This window comes from Myotis daubentonii, chromosome 1, assembly GCF_963259705.1.
Source record: "Myotis daubentonii chromosome 1, mMyoDau2.1, whole genome shotgun sequence".
Lineage (NCBI taxonomy): Eukaryota > Metazoa > Chordata > Mammalia > Chiroptera > Vespertilionidae > Myotis > Myotis daubentonii.
Window position 1 is genome coordinate 222,419,000 of NC_081840.1, and position 25,060 is coordinate 222,444,059.

The following is a 25,060-nucleotide window of genomic DNA, read 5'->3' on the forward strand; positions in this document are numbered from 1 at the left end:
ATTTAAGAATGAATCAGAAAATACTTGGACAGGTGTACTGTTCGTAAGAATACGGATTGGTGCAGCCATTGTGGAAAACAGTATAGAGTTACTTCCAAAAGTTAAAAATGGAATGGCTCTATGACCCAGTGATTCCTCTTTTGGAAATTTATCCAAAGAAAACTGAAACACAAATTCAAAAGAATATGTGTACCCCTATGTTCACTACATCATTATTTACAATAGCCAAGATTTGGAAGCAACCCGAGTGTCCATCAGTAGATGAGTGGATAAAAATGTTGTGGTGCATTTGCACAATGGAATACTACTCAGCTATAAAAAAGAAGGAAATTTTTACCTTTTACAACAGCTTGGATGGACCTGGAGAACATCATGCTAAGTGAAATAAGCCAGTTAAAGAAAGACAAGTACCACAGGATCTCACTTATATGAGGACTCTAATGAACAAGACTAACTAACAAGCAAAATAGAGACAGGCTGACAGCTGTAATGGGGGGCTGGGAGAGGCGGTAGAGTGATTGAACAAAAAATAAAAAAAAATAGAAAGAAAAAACATGGACGTAGAAAACACTGGTAATTGCTAGGGGGGAGATAGAGGGTATAGTGGAGATGAATAGTGATGGTTGGAGACTTGACTTGGGGTGGTGAACACAATACCGTGCACAGATGATGTGTTGCAGAATTGTATGCCTAGAACCTGTATACTTTTGTTAACTAGTGACACCCCAATAAATTAAAAAGGGAAACAAACTACTTTGAAAACATAGAATGGAAACTTGTATCTATTCACCAGCAATTTTAAAATATCTTACTTCTTGGAGAAGAAAAACTTTCTAGAAAAGTTGGAGAAACTGATGGAGCTCCTGTCTGTCATGTCTGTCTTAACCATGTCGAGTTTAGAAAATGTGCGACTCTCGGCTAGTTTTTAGTAAGCTGGGGACATGCCTTCCTGGAGGCCATGTCACCTGCTGGGTGAGAGTGTGTGAGCGGATGAATGCAGCGTTTCTCATGGTGTGGTCCAGAGAAGTTCTGCATTAAATATTTGATAAAAATGGAGCTTCATAGGCTCTCCTCAAGACTCACTAAATCAAAATATTTGGGGAAGGTCTAAAGATTCATTTCTCAAATCTCTAGGTAAGTCTAATGCACACAAAATTTTCAGCACCACTAGGAGAGACATATGGACTTATTTTACATATGCATTTATGTAAAAAAGTTCGAGTTCTCTGTTCTTTCTTGCCAGTGCTGGATGATATTGCTTTTATTTATAACCTCGCCCCATTTATCTTTAATCCTGTAAGGATGCACTGAAGTAGCTTCAAAGTGTTTCTGAGTCACTGCCTATTGTTTCTCCATTTACTCCCTTTACCTACTGAGCAGGTTGCCTTTGCTCTTCATCCTGAGGACAAGGTTGCCTGGTGAAGCCTGGTATAGTCTTGCTTTCTTGTCATAGGGGATACTCTACTCAAAGAAGGTTGAGTGTGATTCAGGGTTGGCTGATGAGACTGATGGAGCAATGGAATATGTCTTTGAATGTGAGACTCTGAAAACCAGTTGAACCTGAGTAGAGTCCACAGTCTGAAACGACACTGACACCTCATTGTGTCTGCCTACCCTGTGAATGTTCCAGAATGGAATGTGACTAAGATGTTCTCAAAAACCAATGCCCAGGGAAATTATTTCAATGGTATTTAAAATTATTTCCTTTGCAACAGGGATACCTAGATTTGCATTTTTCATAAGAAAAGCAATTTAAAATTAAGTCATTAAAGTGAATGAATTTTCTTATATTCTTTGTGGTGAAGATGGTGGTAAACTTTGTGGATGTGAGCAATGTGTGTTCTTCAGATTCCCAATGTAATTGAAGATACCCTACTCCTTCCTATCCAAGAGGTGTCTGGGAATCATAATAGTATTTAGCTAATGGACTAGTTCCAGAGATTTATCTATATAATTTATGTAAAGCAATTAGAACAGTGTGTGATGTGTAGCAAGGGCTCAATAAGTAATAACAATAATAGGTTCCATTTATTGAGCATTTACAATGTGGCAGCCTCTGTTCTAAGTGCTTTTTGTGAATCATCTCAGCAATTTGCTCAAAATCATGAAGCTCTGAAATAGGAGACTGAAGATTTGAACCCAAGCATGCTCCTAGCCTCTTCATCGTCTGCCACTTGCGTAATAAATGTGGGTCCTTATTTCTTCCCATTATTATTGAAACACATTTTTTCACTTGATGCCTTACTGCTTGGTTTTATTTTGAAATTCATTTTGAAGGGCCAAAATATCCTTCCTATTTTCTCGATCAGAGGATGTAGCCAGGCTTCTACTTGGATTGAGTGGCTGCCAAAGGAGGGGAATGAGTTAGAGGCAGGCACCTGATGCTCATTTTGTGTCAGAATGAGAGATGGAGGGAAGAGACTTCATGGGGGCTTCGGGGCAAGTGATAGGGCTGGGTTTGAGTGTTTTCCAGGCGCTGGGAGAATTCTCTGCCTAGACTAGTCTTATTTTCCACTGGTCATGTAATGCAGACTGCTCTTGCTATGAAAAAAAAAATTGCCACCAAATACCTGTATGGTTCCATTCTCCTACTTTCCACTGCCACTCAGCCTGAGTGGGATCTCCCACTCTCATGGTATTTTCCAAGGTCCCTCAAAGGCATTTTTGGCAGATGTTGCTATGGATGGCAGTGGTTTGCAATTATATGTAAAGCACTATCTGATCAGATCTATGGAGTCAGACCTGAGTTTACATCTTGGATTGAATATTTTCAGGTGTGGTCAGTCCACTAACCCTCAGTTCTTCAATTTCCCCTTGTTCAATGCATTGGTGGCAGATGAGACAGATAATGGTGCCTGTCTCATAGGGCTTATGGCAGGATGCAATAAAAGAATACAAATATTCTTAGTTCACTAATCTGTCAACCAATAATTATCCTACAAATATTAGCTGTTATCATAAAAATGTTTTAACAGATTTTAAGCTTTATAAAAACTTGAGATAGGATTGTTATCACCCATACCACCTTGTATAGAACCTAGACCATAAATCTAACAAAGGAATAAATGCAAAATAATCAGAAATAAATTAATGTAATTTTAGTTGTTTTTTATTTTAGACCAGACCAACTAATTAAGGCTCTGAGACTGAGGGAGGAGAGAGCTCTCTAGCCCATCCCCTTCACCTTCCTCACCCCTTTAATACCATCACCGATCTGGAATCAAAAAGACATGAATAACTAGAATCTCTTGGCACCCCGTCTCAGCTCATCAAAGGGCAGCCTCACCTCTCATTTTAGAAGAAAACATTGTTGTTGTTGTTTTTCTTCCAAAAGCCATATTGCTGAAAACAAAGTAGAAATGGGTTTACTCCTGCCATTAACTGGTGATTTTGAATAAGCTTTATTTTAGCAATAAGCTCTAAAATGCGAGAGTAAGAGTGTCTGTAATTGGGAGTGTTCATTTTTCTGGAGACAGGCCAAGAAAGACTTTATGTGGGTGCAGAGCCTGGGCGACTCCCCAAAGTTACTTGGTTGGACCTTTAATTTTTTAAATTTTATTCATATATATATTTTTTACTAGAGGCTCAGTGCATGCATTCGTGCACTGGTGGGGTCCCTCGGCCTGGTCTGCAGCCTCTTGCAATCCGGGACCCCTTGAAGGATGTCGGAGAGCCAGTTTCGGCCTGATCGCCAAAGGCCAGGCCGAGGAATCCCACTGGTACAAGAATCCATGCAATGGGACTCTAGTGTGCATATAAGATCTTTGGTTAATCTCTTTTCACCCTCCCCTCCCCCCCAATTCCCTCTGAGATTCATCAGTCTGTTTCCATGCCTGTGGTTTCTGCTCCTGCATTGACCTTCTGCCCCCTGGTGGTCAGTGGCATCATAGCTACTGGGCGGTTGGCTGGTAGGCCGGTCAGAATGATCAGCCGGTTGCTTAGGCTTTTATATATAGAGAGATTGATTTCAGAGAGGAAGGGAAAGGGAGAGAGAGATAGAAACATCAATGATGAAAGAGAATCATTGATAAGCTGCCTCTTGCACACTCTCTACTGGGAACCAAGCCCACGACTCAGGCATTTGCCCAGACTGGGAATCAAACTGTGATCTCCTGGTTTACAGGTGGATGCTCAATCACTGAGCCACACTGGCCAGGCTGGACCATCTTTTAAACAGTAACACCTGGCAATCTGGCCACTGTTAAGTCCTTCACATGGGAATTTTCCTGGCAGTCAGTGTGCAGCTAACTGGCTCCTGATGCTTTGGGACATGGGTAATTTACTAACTCTTCCCAAGCCCCCATTTTTTCATCTTTTATAAAATGAGAATGTAAAGCTTTACCTTCTTCAAAGAGTGGCTGTGATGATGGGACAGCTGGTGTCCTTAGCCCAGTGCTTGGCAAAATATGTACTCTGGGAAGCCCAGGTATCATTTATAAATGCTATAGCACATAATCCTCACAACACTCTCAGGAAGGTATATTGGCCCCATTTTGAAAACCAGCAAACTGAGGTTTAGGAAGTTCAAGTAACCTAAAGGAGGTCAGAGATCCAGTGTCTTCTTTCTATCAGTCACTCTAGTATTTGTCTTTTTAAAGGAATGCCAGGGTCTATAGGGTGGAAAAACATCAGATTAATGCTTTAATTTTATTCTAAACTATGGCTGAAAGCTAAGAGTTATTGACAAAGCCACTCTGCCTATTTAGACTGCAATGGTCTTTCAGAGGAAAATCAAAGGGTAGGCATGGGTGTTCCCCATGGTCCTTCTCATCCTCCTCACCAGTGGTGTTCAGGTATTTTGGACAAGGAGACTCGCCCTGATGCCTTGTGTTGCTTTTCTTGGTGGCATCATCAACAACTTCAAATTACACGCACATTAAACTCTGAGAGAAGAATATGACCACCACGTTCCAGTGGGGAGTGCTCAGGGCTCACCGTAAAGGGAGGTGTCAGGACCACCTGTGCTGCTGTGCTGGCTTCCTCAGCACAGGCCTCCTAAGAAAGGGGCAGAGACCTCACCAGGGTCCACAGGCACACGGGGCACTTTAGATAACAAGGAGCGAGGTCCTGGCAGATGAGTGAGAGAGCGGGTGGCTTTGTACTAGGTGACAGTATCAGATTTATTTTCATGTAATTGCTAGTCACTGCCTTTTATGTGCCAGGCACTATTCTAAGTTCAAGGCTATCCCAGTGAACAATATAGGTAAAAATCTTTGTTTTCATAGGCAGGCAGTTATATTCTAACAGGAGAAGATATCAGACAAATGAGTAAATAAATCTACATGCCTGGTGGTGACAGTGCTTGGAGGAAAGTGGCACTTGCTCAGAGGGGTGGTGACTCCAGGGGCCCGGGAAGGCGTGGTGTTCGACAGAGTGCAGAGATCAATGGCCTCGCTGTGATGGGGATTTTGGAGCCGAGACTGACCTAAAATCGCTTATTGATTTTAGGAAATGAGTGATCTGGAAATAAGCCTCCCAATAAAGGGAACAACAAGGGAAAAGGCCTACGCTTAGCAGGTAAACCATCAGAAAGGAAGCCCCTCAGGCCCTGGGAAGGACCATTCAGCTCCAAGGGAACCCTAGTGTAACATCCAGACGCAGTGGAAAGACCTCACTCTGGGCTTTTCACTAGCAACATGCCTACATCCAGTTCTCAAACAGCAACATCAAATTTGTTTTAATAACAATTGTGCACAGTATACTTTATATGTATTTACATAGTGAAATGTTTACTATATACAAGCTAATTAACATATCCATCCCCTCACATAGTTACCCTTCTTTGGTCATGAGCGTGCCAGAAATCTATCTTAGCAAATTTCAAGCATACACTATCATATTATTGACTACAGTTAGCATGTTCTATTTTAAATCTCTAGAACTTATTCATCTTTGCAGACTTTGACCAACATTTCTCCATTTATCCCACCTTTCTGCCCTTTAAACCACCATTCTACTCTCTGCATCTATGAATTTAACTTTTTTTAGATTTGACATATAAGTGAGATCATGCAGTGTTTTTCTCTTTGTGTCTGGCTTATTTCCCTTAGCATTATGCCCTGGAGGTTCATCCATATTGTCACAAGTGGCAGGATCACTTTATTTTTAAAAAATATATTTTTTATTGATTTCAGAGAGGAAGAGAGAGAAAGAGAAAGAAACATCAATGATGAGAGAGAATCATTGATCAGTTACCTCCTACACGCCCCCTACTGGGGATCGAGCTCACTACCCAGGCATGTGTCCTTGACCAGCCCTTGAGTCTGCAGGCCAATGTTCTATCCACTGAGCCAAACCAGCTAGGGCAGGATCACCTTCTTTTTAAAGGCTGAATAATATTCTTGTGTGTGTGTGTGTGTGTGTGTGTGTGTGTGTGTGTGTGTATTTCTTTCTTCATTTACCCATTAACACGTTGTTTCCATACCTTTACTATTGTGAGTAATGATGTAATAAACATAAAAGGGCACATATCTCTTTGAAGTACTGATTTCATGTCCTTTTTGGATATATACCCAGAACAGGATTTGCTGAATTATAAGGTAATTCTATTTAAAAATTTTTGAGGAAACTTCACACTATTTTACATAATGGTGGCATTAATTTAGATTCCCACTTACAGTTCATAAAAGTTTCCTCTCATCTACATTCTCCCCAACATTTATCTTTTATCTTTTTTATTAAATTTTTTGGGATGACATTGGTTAATAAGATTAAGTAGGTTTCAAGTGTACAATTCTATGATGTATGATCTTCATAATTGCATTGTGTGCCCACCACCCAAAGTCAAATCATCTTTTGTCATGTAGCAATTTTAATAGGAATGAGGTGATATCTCATTGTAATTTTGATTTACATTTCCCTGATGATGAATGATGTTGTACAACTTTTCATATACATCTTGGCCCTTTTTCTGTCTTCTTGGAAAAAGTTTATTCATGACCTTTGACCATTTTTAAATCAAGTTACTTGATTTTGTGCTGTGGACTTGTATGACTTCCTTATATATTTTGGATATTCACCTCTAATCAGATGTATAATTTGAAAATATTTTATCTCATTCTATAGACTGCAGTTTTATTTTGTTGACTGTTTCCTTAGCTCAGCAGAAGCTTCTTAGTTTGATGTAGTCCAGCTTGTTTATTTTTGCTTTGGTTGCTATGACATCAATTTTAAATGTGAATACAAAGGACCGATCATTGACTTTCATTTATGGAGCAAGTTCAAGGACTCCCTTAGAGTAGAAAAACGAAAAGAATCCCTTCTGGAGACCAGAGGTTGATGTGCATTTAAGCATTAATAATCTTGTGAGTAAGCGGGCAGGAAGATCCATGAATTTAATTAACTACTAGTTTGGAATTTTCTTATGTTCCAAAGTTACAGGGGTTAATGGATTAATTAGAATGTCACAAAGCAGTTTTGGAGGATCATTTTGGTCATAAACTTCATCCCTGGACTGATAAGCATGTATGCCAGTGTTTGGAGATTTAATTTCATTTAAGCTGTGTGGATTAATGGGAAGAAGAATGGGTTTTGAGTTGAACAGGTGTTTGATTCTTGATCCCATCACTCACTCACCAGCAGCAGGAACTTGAGGTTACTTGGTAAACTCTCTGAGGCTTAGTGTTTTTCTGTAAATCTTACCTAATTACACCGACTTTCAGAGAGGCCTAAAGGAAAAGCAATGTACGTAAAACATCTGGTATGTGGTAATTACTTAATTAACGGTGACTTGTTATCCAACAAGTGTGTATACCATAGATCTGCGAAGTATAATGTGCCTTCCATGGAGGCACGTGGGGAACATAAAAGAAAGGAAGCCATGCTTTCTGCCTTCTAGAATATTATCCTTAAGTGTGAATAATTGTACCCAAGTAGCTTTAACATAATGTACATTAGAGAAAAAAATTACTATTTAAAAAAAGGAGGGATTTTTCTCCAATTCTGCTTGGAGAAGTTTCATGAACACATTTTAGAAACTTATGAGGCAGATATGGTGTGGAAAGGCTTTTTCAAGTAGATACAGTGCTTTGAACAGTGTCTGGAGATGCACAAGCTAAGGAATGAGTTTGTGGAAAGGAAGCTGGGCTGCCAGATAGAGTGCATGGATAGAAGTAGGGCCGATGAGGCACAACCCTTAAGCTGATGTCAGATGATGGAGAAACTAGGATACTTGCTGAAAGTGACTTTGATTTTATTCAGTAGGGAAAGAGGGAGCCATGGAAAGTTTTTGATTAAGGGAATGACAATATGAGAGCTGCATCTCAGAATAATTACTCTGGTAACTCTGTTTGGAACCAATACAGCACAGAGAGACTTGTAAAAACACGAGAGCTAAGCCTGGCTGGGTTGCTTAGTTAGTTGGAGCGTCGTCTCATATACCAAAAGGTTGTGGTTTGATTCCTGGTCAGGGCACATACCTAGCTTGTTGGTTCAATCCCCTGTTGGAGCACATATGGAAGGCAAACAATGGAATTTTTTTTTCTCACATCAGTGTTTCTCTCTCTCCCTCTCTTCCTTCCCCTCTTTAAAACATATCCTCAGGTGAAGAAAAAAAAGAAAGCTATTAGTGAGCACTCATTCTGTTCTGAAAGTATTACTCAATTAGCTCAACAGTCCAATGAGCTAAGTGCTATTATCATGCCCCTTTTACAGATGAGGACATTAAGTCATGGAGATGTTGAGTAACTTTCCCAAGGTCAAACAGCTCATAAGAAGTCCTAGACCTGAATCCAGGCATCCCAGCTCTGGAGTCATACTCAGAAACATTACACTGCCCTACCTCGAAAGCCAAGCAGACATTAGGGATGCCTGCATTGTAGCCTGCACTGCCTTTGCCTGGTCTTTCTCCCTCTTTCTTGGTCCTCAGCTTGCTCACCCATGAAATTAAACACTTGAATTGGCTTTCTGAGATGCTTTGTAAGACTTTATTTTTTTAATTCTGTATTTTAATGTGGGCCTGATCTATTTGGGCAGTAATGTGTGTGTGTGGGGGGGGGGTGGGGGGTGGGAGCGGTGTGAATGATTGTGCAAGATAGAGACAGAAACTCCAAACAAAGTTTTGTTTTTGATACTTTTTTTCCTTCAAAAATTTTCTCTGGCTCCAAATTTACTTAAACCATTTTTTTTGAAAGCATAGGAGGTACACACTATAAAAAGAAAGTATATATTTTGGTGTATGGAATGGAAATGAACTAATGCATAAGCTTCTAAGTTTTACAAATATTAAGAATCCTTATTAGTGTATTATTCCTGTCCTTTGAAACTGTACGATAGTAACTCTTCAAACCAGAATATTAGTTCGCAATGACTGTGCCTAGGATAAGGCAACTCGTTGAAAAGAAGGTCAGTATGCACGACTCCCTTAAGCCTCATTTATGTCTCTCTCTGCTCACCCAGTGGGGACAAAATACACAGCTCGCTTTTCCTGACTAGTAACCAGTGTTTCTGAAGCAGCTGAATTCAGGCTGATACTCCTCCCCTCGGCGTTTTCAGGTTTATTCCAAGACCCATGCTCTGGTCCCTGTCTGCAGCAGGAGTCCAGCCTTGGTTAGTTTCCGTTTCCAAGGCAACTGAGCAGCTCCACAAAGCCACCAGCAGCACGGGCAGGGGCTGGCTGGACCGGGGGCCACCCAGCCATCACTGCCACGCGTCCTGCTTCCTGGAGACCTTCTGGTGACCTCCGGGTCTTCGGGTGATCTGCGTGTTACTTCATGCGTGGCCGTCTCTCTTTGTAAGAGTGACAACCCCCAGCAAGCAAATAATTCCGACAGGCTGACTATCCGGCTGCTACTTCTGGCCTCTGCTACTGTAGACAGGATGAATGCATTTTCTCTCATTCACGCCTTTTCTCTCAGCCTCTCCATCTCATCACCTCTTCTCTCTCTCTCTCTCTCTCTCTCTCTCTCTCTCTCTCTCTCTCTCTCTCTCTCCCCTCTCTCTCGCTCTGCTCTCTCTCTGCTCTCCGGCTCTCCTCCTCCCCTATTCCTCTGGCAGTAGCCTCTTAATGTAGTTTAATGGCTTTACAAAGAAAGCCAGGCAGACAGGCACTTCTCACTGGCTGCTATCGGACCATGACCTAGCTGACCATGAACTTGGAAGGGCTTGAAATGATAGCAGTTCTGATCGTCATTGTGCTTTTTGTTAAATTATTGGAACAGTTTGGGCTGATTGAAGCAGGTTTAGAAGGTAAGGGAGTGCTTTTTAGTGACTTCTAAAAATTTTCTGTTTTGCCATAAAAATTTCTTAAGGCGCCTGAAAGGAAATCCGAGAAATGTAACTCTGGGCTGGACTAAAGAGAGGCAAGTTGTTCAATGTAGAAACGATGAATAAGATAAACTTTTTGTAAGTTTCAATGTTTTCACAGCAAAAGAATGTTAAAACTATAAGCAACACTTTAAATTGAAATGTTAGAACCAAAACTGAGGAAATGAAAGGTTTTTAACTGGTGTGTCTGCTTATATTGAGGGCATTTAATTCATACTGATGTTAGGTTATTTTATTTCCCCCACTTTTATTGTACCAGCACATTTTGCGTGGATATGCTGTGAGGTTCATTTGTTTGTTGCTATGCAAATGCATTCATCAAATGGAAATGGTATACATTTATTATAATGTCTTGTGGTTTCAGATTGGAGCCTAAGAATGACAAGCTTTGTATAAGGTTGTCTTGAGACGTATTGATAATATTACTTCCGTTACATCTCCGTGGAGAGTTTATGGGGCAGAGTCCCCAACTCATTTGACTGACCTTAGCATAGAATCCAAATAGCAAATTGTTTTTTTCCAGTGTTGCTGTTTATGTTTGTCACAGGCTCATTCTCTTATTCTCCTTAACAATCATCTTTGGCTTTAAAAACACACGATGTGTGATTGCCTGTATCTGCTCCTGAATTAAAGGCTTCTTGGAAAATCTGAGTAAATTGAGATTCTTGCTTTGTGACTGCTCCGAACACACTCGGGAGTGCGTCTGCATACAGCCAGTGATTGTTTCTCTGAAGTTGTCAGAGCAATTTTCAAACGCACCCCTAGGTGATGTTTGGCGTGGTGACGCTTTGCTATTCTTCTTGCTTTAAATGTGAAACTTGAGTAAAAATGCAAATGCATATGTTACAAATGTTTTACATCCACAACTAATGCAGCCCCGCAGAGGCGGACTGCCACATGGGGCGTGAATAAGACTGCATTTACACATAGCAAACAGCAAATTATAGTAAGTGTGCCACTCCAATGTAGGTTACCAGGAACCTACCTCTGTAACTCACTGTGGGGAGGGATGGTGGGAGGCAGGGTTGGTTTAAAGTCGTGTTAAGTTTGCAGAATGCTTTGGGTAGCCCTGTTAGATGAAAATATTTGTAGTTCTAAAAAGAGGGGAAAAAATAAATTTTGGAAGTGGTGACTGCTCTTTAAAAATGTTATCTCATGCATTGTCATGACACCAGAAACTTGGTTTGGTGTCTCTGTTGATCCGTGAGTGTCATCTTACCTGGCAGATGGGAGTGGAACCTCCCATGTCAATGCACCGAGGTTTATTTTCTGAGACGACAGGTACATGGAGTCGAGTCAGTATCCCCAGCTACGTTGAGGGAGTTGATTTACCTAATTTCATGGACGACATATGGTCATCCTTTAAACTCTTTTGTGAGGGCTTTTATTCTGGGTTTTGTGATGAAACCTACTCTAGTATTGGTTTTGTTTCAGGAGCAAAAATATTTACTCTCCCAATGAGAGCGTGGGTTTCCCTCCTCTAAAGGCTACTAACCTTTATGATGTTTTCTTTTTTCCTTTTTCTTATTACTTGTACTTCAGACTGCACTGATTTGTATGAACAGTTTCTATCTTGTGTTTTATAGTTTACTACATCAGCAATTTCCAGGCCAGTGTTGTACTAATAATGCTATGGAGAGAATGCGTGTTCTCTCTTAGAAACTTCACCATCAATGCATAGCTGATTTCCAGTGTTTTTAGAAAGTGTCTTTATAGGATGCGATGTTGATAATCAATTTAAGGAGAAATTATGTTTAATGTGTAAATGCTGACAGAGACAGAGAGCAAAGTGCTTTCCGTCTTGAAGTTTGTGTAAGACTCATTTCCAAAGTGAACGCTCGTGTCAGAAAACCTTCAAAACTAGATTAAAGTTGGCCACGTGCTTTGCTTACTGGGGATACAAAGCAAAGGACAGACTAAACTGTTGTAGTTCATTGTACATAGTTTGAATCTGTAAATGTGAATGCCCACAACTATAAGTTGTAGCCTGATTGTAATTAATGAAAATGATAAACATTTGCTATCAAAATAGCAGCCTCATAGTTTTCCTGAAGCTTTTCTTAAAAACAAACTCTGATGCTCATTCTATTCAGATTTCTTTTCCCATAGATCTTCCCTTCCTCCCTCACCATCTTACATACCTAAGTTGGGGATAATAATTCCTTCCACCTTACTTATTTGTCTGCTCAAGTGTCCTAGTAAAAAAATTTGGTTATTAAGTAGGAGAATTTGGACCTAGATTAAAGCCCTATAAGAGTGGCTTTGAAATTTTTTTTCTAAACAATTAAACATTTTGCATCTAAACTTAAAATTGTTTTGCAGTGTAGTTATCATTCGAATATACAACACGATGTTTACAAAATGTAGTTATTATCTAAATATATATAGAACAAATGCAGTTCAAAGTAAATTAATAGCTTTAAAGTCTGGAATTTTTGTTTGCTTATCTTTGAGTACTTTGAGCTCCCATGCTTTTTTTGTTATTGTTGTGGTAGTGGTTATTAATCCTCACTCAAGGATATTTTTCCATTTATTTTTAGAGAGAGTCGGAGGGAAGGGGAAAAACAGAGAGAGAGAAACATTGATGTGAGAGAGACACGTTGATTGGTTGCCTCCTGCATGCACCCCCACCAGGGCTAGGGGTAGAGTCTGCAACCGAGGTATGTGCTCTTGGCCAGAATCAAACCCGGGACCCTTCAGTCTGTGGGCTAATGCTCAATCTACTGAGCCAAACCAGCTAGGTCTGAACTCCCATCTTCGCAGAAGACTGAGAAGGGGGTCCTGGATGTCCAGGTTCCTTTTGTTCTAGACTAGGTCTGATTTGCATAAACACATAATGCTACACACAGATCCATGGCATATATGTCTACACAAAAAGTAGCAGAGTTAAACATGAGAAAATAAAAACAGTAGTAGAAGTACAGATTCTTACCCCCCTTCTGCCACTCTCTTACTTTCTAAGCTCAGTAAGCCACTGTACTTCTTTAGAGTCTACAATGAGAAAACTGGACTTGATAATCTCCATGGAACTTTCCATTTAAAAAAGTCTAGGAAAAATCAGACAATGAAAGCTTGATGACTTATATAACACATACCCTTTCTTATGAAATAGGTATCAATGGCCTATTTTGGAGTTGATATGCCGTGCAGCTATTGGACTAATCTCTCCTCCTATCCCATTGCGGGATAACTCATCATATCTCAGAAAGATTTTCATTGTATTTCAAGAGAATAGAAAAATGTCCTTTCCTACAGCTCTAGGATTTGACATTTGGGGCTGCTACTTGAGGCATCCTTGTGCTACAGTTTGTCAAAACTTACATGGGGCTCCAATAACAAACACATCATGTTGTAGTTTAATAACATTTCAAAGTGCAGTTGTTTTGGGTTTTTGGTGGTTTGTTCTTTGGTTGTTTTTTTCGTGTGTGTTTATTTTTGTTGTAATTTAGTTAAACTTCAATCTGTTTTCTTTTTAAGAAAAGTAATCTTAGCAGGTCAATATGAATGCAAATAACAGTTTGAACTTGAGCAAAGTTTTGAAGGTAATGTGTGATGCCCGTGCTTTGAATTCCCAGGCTCCTACTGCCTAGTGAGGGGTGTAGGAAGCTTCAGAGTTATGCTGGTTTGGAATACTAAAACCTCGCAACAGTGAATTGCTGCTTTTCCAGCTATAAAAATGAAAGTGGTGTTTGGTTAACGCATTCCGGGGAAAAATTGAATGAAAATTTTAATAGCAAAGCTATTTCATTATTTCTATATGCAACACTGGGCTGTAAAAATATCTACTTTTCATCCAAGTATGATTTAAATCACGCTGAAATAGTTACTGAGTTAGAAAGAACCACCCTTCTCCTTACTACTAATCGTGGTAAAAGGCAAAAATTTACAAAAGTACAATAATACACATGACTTGAAAAAGGATCACTTTTATTGGCATTTGCTTTTGAGAAAAAAGACAAAATGAAATCAAATGATAATCTAAGTCTTTTATACATTATGCATTACAATTACTTTGTATTTATTTAGCTCACTTTATTTAGATGCAAGCTTCCTGGAGCAATACTATAATGCAAGCTTCCTGGAGCATTCTAAACAAGGTATCATCCATATACACAGAGATGGATTTTGGAACCCAGTTTCTTAATTCTCCTGTCCCATTGACATAAGTGTGGAAGTGTTGAGTCTGTAAATAAATTGAGCCAACTGGAAAACAGTACTGTGTCCATTACATTATGTTTATTTTTATTTATTTTATGAAATGTTTTTACTTTACAGATGGAGGGAAAGGAAGAGGGGAAGAGAGAGAGAGAGAGAATGAAACATTAATGATTGAGCCTGCAACCGGGGCATGTGCCCTGACAAGAAATCTAACCTATGACCTCTCGGTGCATGGGGTGATACCCAGCCAACTGAGCCACACCAGTTAGGCCTATTCCATGATGTTTAATGAGGACCATGGGACTGGCGATGACTGGAAGGGAGCTGTTATATGATCTCAAAACCTTTACTGAAAATAATAAAGTAGACTCTCTTTTAATTCTCCCATAATCCTACTGCCCCAAATACAATGGATGTGAAAGCTGATGTGTATTTGAACCATCTGGAAGTCTTTCTAAACTTTAATTCTTAAGAAATATAAAAATAATTATGGTGATATTAATAAGCATAAATGCTCATACTGACATACTAATGGTACTTAGAAAATGTATGTATATTGTCTTTTACATTATCTAGGAATGGAAAAAAGATAATATATGATTTGAATTTATTTAGTGTTTTCTATAGTTAACATTTCCTTTCTTTCAAGAACATTAATGCCTAAAACTGGACAAAGGGACTATTGAAAGAAGTGGATTTAGTATGTTCAGAGATTACACTCAGAGAATCCAGTTATTTTGCTTAGATTCTCATTACATCTTTGTCTCTTAATAATCATGTGATTTGGGGCTATAGTTGGCCTTTATAATCCTTATTTTTAAATTCATAAAATGAAATAATAAGAAATAATATCAATGTCTTGCTTTATTGAAGATTACCCATATATGAGGTGTGTTAAGCACAGCATATTATTACACTGTCTATTAAAGTGTTAAATATAGTACAATATTAGTATTAGTATAGCAATATCTTACTCAACCTTCACCTGGTTCTCTGGAGTAGGTACTCTCATTCTGCGTTTAGAGATGAGAAAACTTAGACCTATGCAGGCTAAGTAACTTGGCTCACAGTTACTCAACCAGTAAGTCATAGAGCTGAAATTCGAACTCAGGCCATCAGACTCTGTATTCTCTACTGTAATTTTAATTGTCTGTACTTTACAGCACAGTGGCTCTAGAAAATAATTTGGTAAAGGGGAGAAAGTTTTAGGTCAATTTTCCATTAACTCTTTCTACAATCCTTTCTGGACACATCCTATATGCGAAACACTCTCAATCACTGACATCCTATATAATAAAAGGCTAATATGCAAATCGACCAAACCTCTGAACGACCAGTTGCTATGACACGCACTGACCACCAGGGGGCAGACGTTCACCGCAGGAGCTGCCCCCTGGTGGTCAGTGCACTCAGCCAGAAGCCGGGCTCACCAGCGGGCTCACTAAGGGAGAGCACAGAGGTGGTAGCAGGAGCCTTTCTCACCTCCAAGGCAGTGCTAAGGAACAGCAACCTCGGCTTCTGCCTGAGTGGCGCTCCAACAGGCTGACATCCCCTGAGGGGTCCCAGACTGCGAGAGGGCGCAGGCCAGGCTGAGGGACCCTCCATGCCAGTGACAAATGTTGTGCACCGAGCCTCTAGTTGTTTAATAAGCATAAATGCTCATACTGACATACTAATGGTACTATTCTAAATACATCATAAAAATCATAAAACCTCTATCTTCTTATACATAGGCAAATCTTGTAACCTAAATGAGTCTGCAATATAGTCTCATCAATCAAGTATAGTCTTTAGTTGAGCTCTGGGGTAAAAACTGAGAAGAAAGTAGACTCAGACTGAACCCAGTTTGTATCTGGTTTGCTTCTGGATGACAGGTAGAACTGCTAGAAATAGATGGGACAGAGAAGGGCTGGCAATTTTGGAGAAAATAGAAAAATCTACATAAGATGCTACTGTGTATAGATGAGACACCGAATTCAGGAAGGACCTTAATTGTGAAAGGGTCTGAGATTCATGGGGATGATTGATTACAGCGTGGATGAACAAAGATAATAAGATGATCAATATTAGAATAGGATTGTGGAGTAAGAGCATCCAGCCTTGATTTAAAGCATAACAGAAGCCTCAATGGGATTTTAGGCTTAATCAGGATGGTCATCACCAGAAAATACTTTCTCCAGTCTTTTTAGAGGTATAAAGCAAGAAAGGACACAGAGCACAAGAAAGAGAGGAGAACTTACCTTAGTTGAGAATCTACTATAGGACCAATGGGTTAAAAGGAGTGTTGCATGTGCCATGCCCTGGAATGATCGTATCAGCTATGCATGACTAGAGGTGTTACTTCTATTTTATAGATGATAAATGGGAGTTTCAGAGAGATTAATAACTTACTCAAGATCACAAGAAGACATAAGTGAAGGAATCTGGAGTAGTTCTAGTATCTTCATAGTGGCACTGATACAATTGGCATTCAGAAGATAAGTATTCAAAATTAGGATAAAGTGTACACAGTAAAGAAAAACCTTGTCTAATATAAACATTTCCTACAGACTATCTCTATAAAAATATACGTTGTTTTATTCTAACTTGACTGTTGTGTTTTACTTCTAGTTATGTGTAGAAGTGGTCTACATAAAAATTCAGCTATGATAATGAATCCCAAAAAAATGAGGAAGGAGAAAAAAAAGATACATCTATAATTAACATAATTAGATTTCTGATTTATCAAGTCTTTGTAGAATGGAACATCCTTTAGACATTACCAGCCCCCAATTGACCATTTTACAGAGAAGTAAACTGAGCCCCAGAGAGATGAAATCATTTTTTTTGACAGAACTCTTCTTTGCAGAAGAAAAAATAATCTGATGAAATATACTCAGAAAATAAACTTCAAACATAATCTAAGTTCCACAAAACATGTTTAGCTTTCCTTAGTTATTCTGCTAGTGGACCAGTCACTCTAAACTCTAAGGATTCTAAGACTTGGGTGATGGTAAGTTTTATGCTTTCTGGCTTAGCTTTATCTTTAGAGACAGGTGCTACTACAAAGAATACTTGTGCATAAATTGTGGTGTTTTCCATCTCAATGACTTGTCTGAATAAGTTAGTAATAGAGAGTCATTACTACCTGACAGCCGTTCAGTAGCCCAGTGGAGGAATTTCTGGAAAACCCAGGTTCAGTACCCAATAAATGCATAGATAAATCACAAGGGCAGCTATTCTAAGTGCTCATCACTCTGATTATTAAAAGCAAGAAGGCAAGTCTCACGAACTTCACCACTTGCACCATTTCACAGAGGCCTAACCTGATGCCTCTGCTTGAAAGTCACCCCAAGCTGTCAGAGGCAATTCTTTGAAAAGTGTTTGCACAGGTCAGGAAGCTCATCATCAAGGTGAACCGTGCCACTAAATCAATACCAATAGTGTGTTTCCGTTTTCTTACAGAGACCATAGACTATAGATGCTGAGAACACAGACTCTGAAACCATAATAATTATATTTAATAATAATTAAATGCCAGATCTATTATATATTAGTTGTATGACCTTGGGTAACATGAATTAGTATCTGCCTAGGATATAACAAATGCTTTGTATATTTTGCCATTATGTCCATGCACCATCATCTTTTTTTTCCAAAGAAAGGAGGCCACCACTCAATATCTGAAACCAAAAGCTGAATTCTTTGCCTGCTAAGCAAGTGAGACCAATACTTGTAGAATGTATTGTTCTAGCTAGTGTGTATAGGGCAGCTGTGGGCAAACTACGGCCCGCGGGCCGGATCCGGCCCGTTTGAAATGAATAAAACTAAAAAAAAAAAAAGACCGTACCCTTTTATGTAATGATGTTTACTTTGAATTTATATTAGTTCACACAAACACTCCATCCATGCTTTTGTTCCGGCCCTCTGGTCCAGTTTAAGAACCCATTGTGGCCCTTGAGTCAAAAAGTTTGCCCACCCCTGGAGGGGCTTCCTGAAGTGTGCTTACTATTCATGGAAAGTTGTCATTGTTTGATTGGGTTGGGTTTAAAATAGATTCTGGTGTTACCTGTTATTATAATCAAAGAACAATCATTCACTTCCTTTCTTGCAACTATAGAGCAGGGACTTTTATTTATTTTCATGGTGAACCATATTTAAGATTATTTATTGAGCAACTCTCATGTACCAGCCACTGTTCTAGACACTGGGGAGGCAGCCATAAGCAGAGAAGAAACTTCTGTTCTTGCAGATTGACCTGTTAAATTTGGGGATACAGCTATAAATGCTACAAAAAGTGTACAGGAGACAGAATAGTTATAGTAGAATTAATTAATGCATTCATTCTGTAATTTTGTGTACCTCTAGTGTGCTCCACACATTGTTCTCTGCACAATAATGAGCACAACTCAAGTCCATGCAGAATGTATACTATTGGGGAAGATAAAAAGATAAACAACGGAATATTCAATCTGATATCTAATAGAGACAAACATAAATTATAGTAAGGAGACAGAAACGGGAGTGTTGTTTATAAATGGGTCGTAAGAAAAGACCTGTCTGAAGAACTGATGTTTCTGCCAATAATTGAAAGAAATGAATGTGGAAAACAGGAAAGTCTGGAACAAGAGTCTTCCAGGCAAAGGGACAACCAACCACAAGAGCTTTGGGCACGAAGTGTGTTTCTTGTGTCCAAGTTACACAGGAAGGCCAGTGGAACTGCAGCAGTGAGCTAGTGAGGGTAGTGGAGGAGCAGTGGCGGGTTGGCAAGGTCACAGCATGCAGGGCCATTGCAAAGACTGGGTTTTATTCTTTGTTTATGGTTTCAATGGGAAGCCTTTGAAAAATTAAGATAGGAAGTCTCTATAAGTCCTTAATTCCAACTTTTTTTTTATAGGCCATGATAATCAGTTTTCACATGGTATCTGCCTACCACAATCTCATCATGGGGTCTACTTCTAGACATTTCTATGTTCTGCCCCAGACACCTCCCAGGATATTGATTCATTGTCTTTTTTCTCCCATTTTATTTTATTTTTAAACTTTATTGTTGAAAGTATTACATATGTCCCCTTTTTTCTGCATTGACTCCTTCTAGCCTGCCCCCACACCCGGCCTTCACCACACTGTTGCCTGTGTCCATGGGTTATGCATAGGTACATACAAGTTCTTGGGTTAATTAATTCCCACCTACCTGCCTTCCCTCTGAGATTCAACAATCTGTTCCATGCTTCTATGTCTCTGGATCTGTTTTGTCAGACCTCTGTTGCCTGGAAAAACTACCTGTAATTCTCATGCCCAATCTTGAGCATATGTTCAGAATAATAGATTCATTTCTCTTTGTTAAGCTAGATTTGCCTTTGCACCTGTCCTATAGGGTGAGCAAGTCTAGTCTTCATCTCCTTACAAGGGTGCTTCAAGGTCCTGTCATTGCATCTGTAGGACCAATTTAAATTGTCCTTATTTGGTTGGCATTTTAAAAAAACAAATAATATTCTTTGAACACCTGCCATAGGGAGAGTATGATGACAGTGGAGACAAAAGGCAAATTTCATGAAAAAGAAAGTCACGTTGTTTTCCTTTGAGTAACTTCTCCTTCCCCACATATTAGCTTCAAAGATAAATATTCAAATTGGATATATTCCAAATTGAGATGAGAATAATACCTAGATATTTATACTAATACATTTTTTGGAAGTAGCAAGAATCATAGAGACTGAGGTCTAACTCCCTCATTTTATGAGTAAATTGAGGCCGAGGGAGGTTAATTGACTTATTAGATGTGACAAAACTAAGTGGTAGCATTAGATACATAATGATTACATCATCTATGGTAGAGTGATAAATCCTAGGTGAGGTGCTAATAATTTTACATATTTATGGTATCCAAAATAAAACCATGTAAGAATAATCTTATTAGCCATAATTACAGGAATTCTGGCTCTGTATTTAGTTAAGGATATATTATGAACCTTTTTCCCTCACTTTGCTATTTTCTAGTTTTATTGGTTTACTAGAGGCCCAATGCATGAGGATTCGTGCAAGAATAGGCCTGCCTTCCCCTGGCTGCCATCACCAGCTTCCCTCCATCACCCGGAATCCGGGCCTTCACTCTGGCTGGAGCCGCCTTCACTCTGGCCCTGCTGCCCTCCTGTAGCTCCTTCCACCCCTCGCCCGCCCCCCCCCCCCGCCCCCCATAGCAGGCGTCCCCTACTGCTCCGGCCACTCGGTGCCTGTGTACACGCTGCTCAGAGGCCCCAAGCGGCTGGGGCCGGACGGAACACCTGCTTTGTCGCTGTGGTGACAACGCAAGCGGCCCGGCCACACCATCTCTGTCATGTCAATTTGCATATTCCCTCCTTATTGGCTGTGGGCGACGCCATCTTTTGTTGCGGAGTGACAGTCAACTTGTATATTCCATCTTTATTTGATAGGATGCCCAGGAAAGTGGAGGGTGGGGGGTTCCTGGTGTGCAAGCAGAAACAAAGCTCCTGAGGAAACAGTGCCGTGCCAAAGTGTGTCCACAGTGGTGACGACACAGGGTCAAATCCAAATGCCTGCTGCTCAGGCCTTCAGGCAGCTGCTGAATGAATGAATATAGGATGCAGACCTCAAGTAGGATGGTCCCAGAGACGGTGAGCAAGAAGATGGCATCAGATGCCAAAAATACCAATCATACCTGAATGGGCACTCTGTTGAGCATATCATATGCCAGATACTTTATATGCATTATTCATGGTGACAATAATTTTTATATACTGGTTATGTAATCGAAGATTTAACAAATGAGAAAGTACATTCTCTGAAAGTTTCAATCACTTGCATAAGATCATACACCTAGGAGTGGTCTAACCAGATTCAATTTCATCCTGTCAGCTTAGAGATTATGAGTCCTCAGCCTTCACGGCATCATGTACCTGTCTCTCAGGAAGGCTAGGTCAAGGTCAGAGACAGAATTACATTGAAGTAAATTAAGCTTAAGCTACAGAGTCCCTCAAGTCTGTGGGCTCCTTTCTATCCCTAGTCTAAATAAATAGTAACTTCCATACCAAACTTTGTATCTGTGATATTTCTTACTCTTTTCTTAGAGACTCTTCCTCTCTAAATTATGTAAGATCCAGGCCCCACAAAACTAAGATTTGTCTCTGTTGAGAACCTGAAACATCTTGCCTTCTTTGTAATGATTAAAGTTATTGGCTGGAGATATGGAAAGCAACATCCATGCTCCAAGCAGGAAACTGGATATGAAGTTCCCAATAGGGGTTCCCTTTGTCTCTCTGCCTAGCTCCATGGCTACCTTTACTTCATGAATGACACAGTGAGGCTGAGATGATTTGGGCACATGACGTTTCCAGTTCTTACTGACTGTAGAAGGAATGCGGTCCTGTTCCCCAAAGAACTGACTCAGGAACTAGTTGAGTTTGGACCTGCAGTAAGCTCCCAGGGAATTATGGCCAGCTGAGTGGAGGGAGCATGGACTTGCACATCAGACAGATGTGGATTTAAATTCTAGCTCCTTCACTTATTAATCTCTATGAGCCTCAGTTTCATCATACATAACTTAGTCATTGTTGTGATGACTAGAGGTGAATGTGCTCTATACATGTGACCATTAATTGTTATATACAATGTAAAAGTCAGGTAGGACAAAAAGGGCAAATGTATGTATTTATCATTTGTTTCATTTATGATCATCTAGCTATATGCTACATATTTGGAATACCGCCCTAGAAATCTTTGTGTTTGTACTGTCCTCTTCTTCATTTAGGACAGAGAGACCCTTTTGTATTCATAAGTATTCACTGATTTGTTCATTCACTCATTCATTCATTTATTCATTCATTCATCCTATATTTAGCAAGCTCCTATGGGATGGTGTTCTAGGAGATTGGGATATAACAGGGACAAAAACACTGAGATCCCTGCTATTGTAGAGGAGTTGGCCTTGCTTGTAGCATAGACTCTCATTCCCTGTATTATATGCTAGGGAAGGGAGAGAATATAAACATAGATGTTGGTACATCCATAATGGGAAGTTGAGAGACAGTTTGTCTGATCGCTTTCTTCTCCTGTTAATATGAAGTAGGGTGAGGTGAAAAGCATTTGTGGGTAGAGAGTAATGGATGTTTTAAGGAGAGAGAAAGTATAGTGTGGTCTTTTCAGAGCCGGTAGAAGTGGATTTACAGAACAAATGTGAGAAGATTGCCGGGCAGCGCTTAGTACCCATTTGAGACGTGTGGTCATAATTTTAAAAGGGGACGCTCTCTGACTCAGACAAAGTGAGCACTTTCTTTGAGTACATTACCGTAAGATCATTTTTCCAGACATAGTAAAACAGGAGGGCAGAACTGGGTAGCAATGGGAGAATAGAGAAAAAAGCAGGAAATTAGAGGGAATGTGTTTACTACAGCATCCAAATATGCAATGATAGTGGCTCCGACTGGAGGCTCAACTACAGAAAACTTGAAATTGAACCAGCTGGGAACTGTGGCCTCCAATTGCATGACAAGGCAGAGGCCAGTGATTGAACATTTCACTTCTGTGTTGTGTGGCCATAATGCTGGACTATAAATCAAACTAACTAGTAAAAATGCTTAGGGAGGGATCCAACCAAGTGTTTGCAAATACCAGTTTGTAGTTTCACCATAAATATTATTTTGTGGTGACAGTACTTGAGAAAATACTCTCAGGCTGCTCTTTCAAACAACAGAAAAATTCTCTGAAGTTGTGTTGCACTGTGCCTTCATAAATAGAGTCAACCTCAAATACACAGAGAGGAACTTTCGGCTTACATTTTGAATTTCAAAAATAGAGCCTTACTCATGATATATTTTTAAAGACGACTCATTTGTACTTTTCTCATGTCTGCAGCTTTTAGAAACTAGTCTCTTGCTAGCTTTTAGAAAGTTCAATAATATCTAGTAGTCACAGATCCAATGTCCTGCCTTCAAAAACGTGTTTACAATGGTTATCAAATCAGTGAGGTATGTAATCTTGTATGTTCATATACACATACACACTTGTGCACAAATATATGTTTGTGTAAGAATTACTAGACTCATGGGTGTGTACACCTGCACACATCACACACACACACACACACACACACACACATTTCAAGATCATAAGCCATGAAGTTTTCAGTTAATAAGATATAAGCCATTGAAGAACCCAATCCTTGATTCTTTTGTACCATGACCTATGAAGCTTCCTTGGGAGATGCATTTGCATTTAATCTATGTCCAAGTACAAAATAGAAGAGGGGCATAGACAATGAGCACTGGAGAGAGAATGAAGTGTGACTCTGGGTTTGAAATGGAACAAAAAAGTCCTGATTGCAATCTCTAACTAGCTGTGTTCTTAGGCAAGTTATTTAACCTTTCGGATCCTCTGCTGGATCTTGCCACAGACTAATGTCAGAAAAGAATCACATTTATCAGAATCCCAGTGCCTAGAATAATAGTTCTGGTCCCTTGTAAGTGCCCAGGTAAGTGGTCTGATCTCTGCCAGGTTCTTGCTCACCAGGTCCTGAGCCTCCTTGAGTTTGGAAAGGCTGTCTCCTGTGGTTTTCTGGCTGCTGCCTCTGGGTCCCAACCAGATGCCCTGGCTAAGCTCAAGTCCCTCCCTCACCCGATCACTGTCATCTCCCTTGGCCATGCCTCAATTCTGAATTCATTCAGTTTGGACAAGAGCCCTATAGATAAATTGCATGTTGATAAATTACCCCACTTACCTAACATATGTCACATGAGACCGGCAAGTATCACTGTGCTGAAAAAAAATGTTCAGAATATATTTCTTAAGTTAAAAGAACACATTTCAAAAATTTATGCAGAATAGTGATCCCATTCAAAAAATACACACGAGGTAGGAGGGGAGAGAATGAACACTGGAATTCTTCATTTCTTTTCTAACTTGTTCATTTTGGCATGTGTTTATGTAACTTTTTTAAAAAATATATTTTATTGATTTTTTTATAGAGAGGAAGGGAGAGGGATAGAGAGTCAGAAACATCGATGAGAGAGAAGCATCGACCAACTGGGGGTGTGCCCGCAACCAAGGCACATGCCCTTGACGGGAATCGAACCTGGGACCCTTCAGTCCCCAGGCCAAGCTCTATCCAGTGAGCCAACCCAGCCAGGCTATGTAAGTTTTTAGAGGGTACTTTTAAAAGGAAAAGGATATCAATATGGAATACACATTAATTTTTCTAATTGAAAAAACTCAATGATCATTGGAACGTGGTCTTTTATTAATTTAAAAGGAAAAACTTGTTATTGCTTTTAGAGAGAGAGAAACATCAATTTACTGTCCCACCTATTTTATGCATTCACTGGTGGCGTCTTGTATGTGTCCCCACCAGGGATCAAACCCACAACCTTGGAGCATAGGATAGATACTCTAACCAACTGAACTACCCAGCCAGGACTGAAAAGCTGTATTTGCTTAGAAAAAAATACTTAAAATCGACCCATTCTCTGTTTGCTTTTATCTTTAAAACTAAGATAATTCAGAAGAAAAACCTTGGAACTAAGGACAGGTTTTTATACCTTGAAGCCATTTTTCAACTTCAAGTCAGCTTCTGCAATGGCTGATAAATGAGCTGTCTCTATCACTATTCCTATGACAAGGAAGTTATTAAAGACTCAGGATATTGATA

The 25,060-nt window shown here is 39.7% G+C and overlaps 1 protein-coding gene across 2 annotated transcripts in view; it reads left to right on the forward strand.

The window, feature by feature from the left end:
* The window catches only part of KCNIP4 (potassium voltage-gated channel interacting protein 4), a 971,293-nt gene that overhangs the window by 547,994 nt on the left and 398,239 nt on the right, over window positions 1-25,060 (forward strand). The window contains exon 1 of one of the 2 annotated variants that reach the window (XM_059674482.1): window positions 9,969-10,185. The exons of the other annotated variant lie outside the window; for it this stretch is intronic. Within the exon in view, the coding sequence (XP_059530465.1) occupies window positions 10,086-10,185 (100 nt within the window). The 5' untranslated portion in view covers window positions 9,969-10,085. Of the gene's footprint in view, window positions 1-9,968; window positions 10,186-25,060 lie in introns of those variants that run through there. 2 annotated transcript variants of the gene reach the window in all.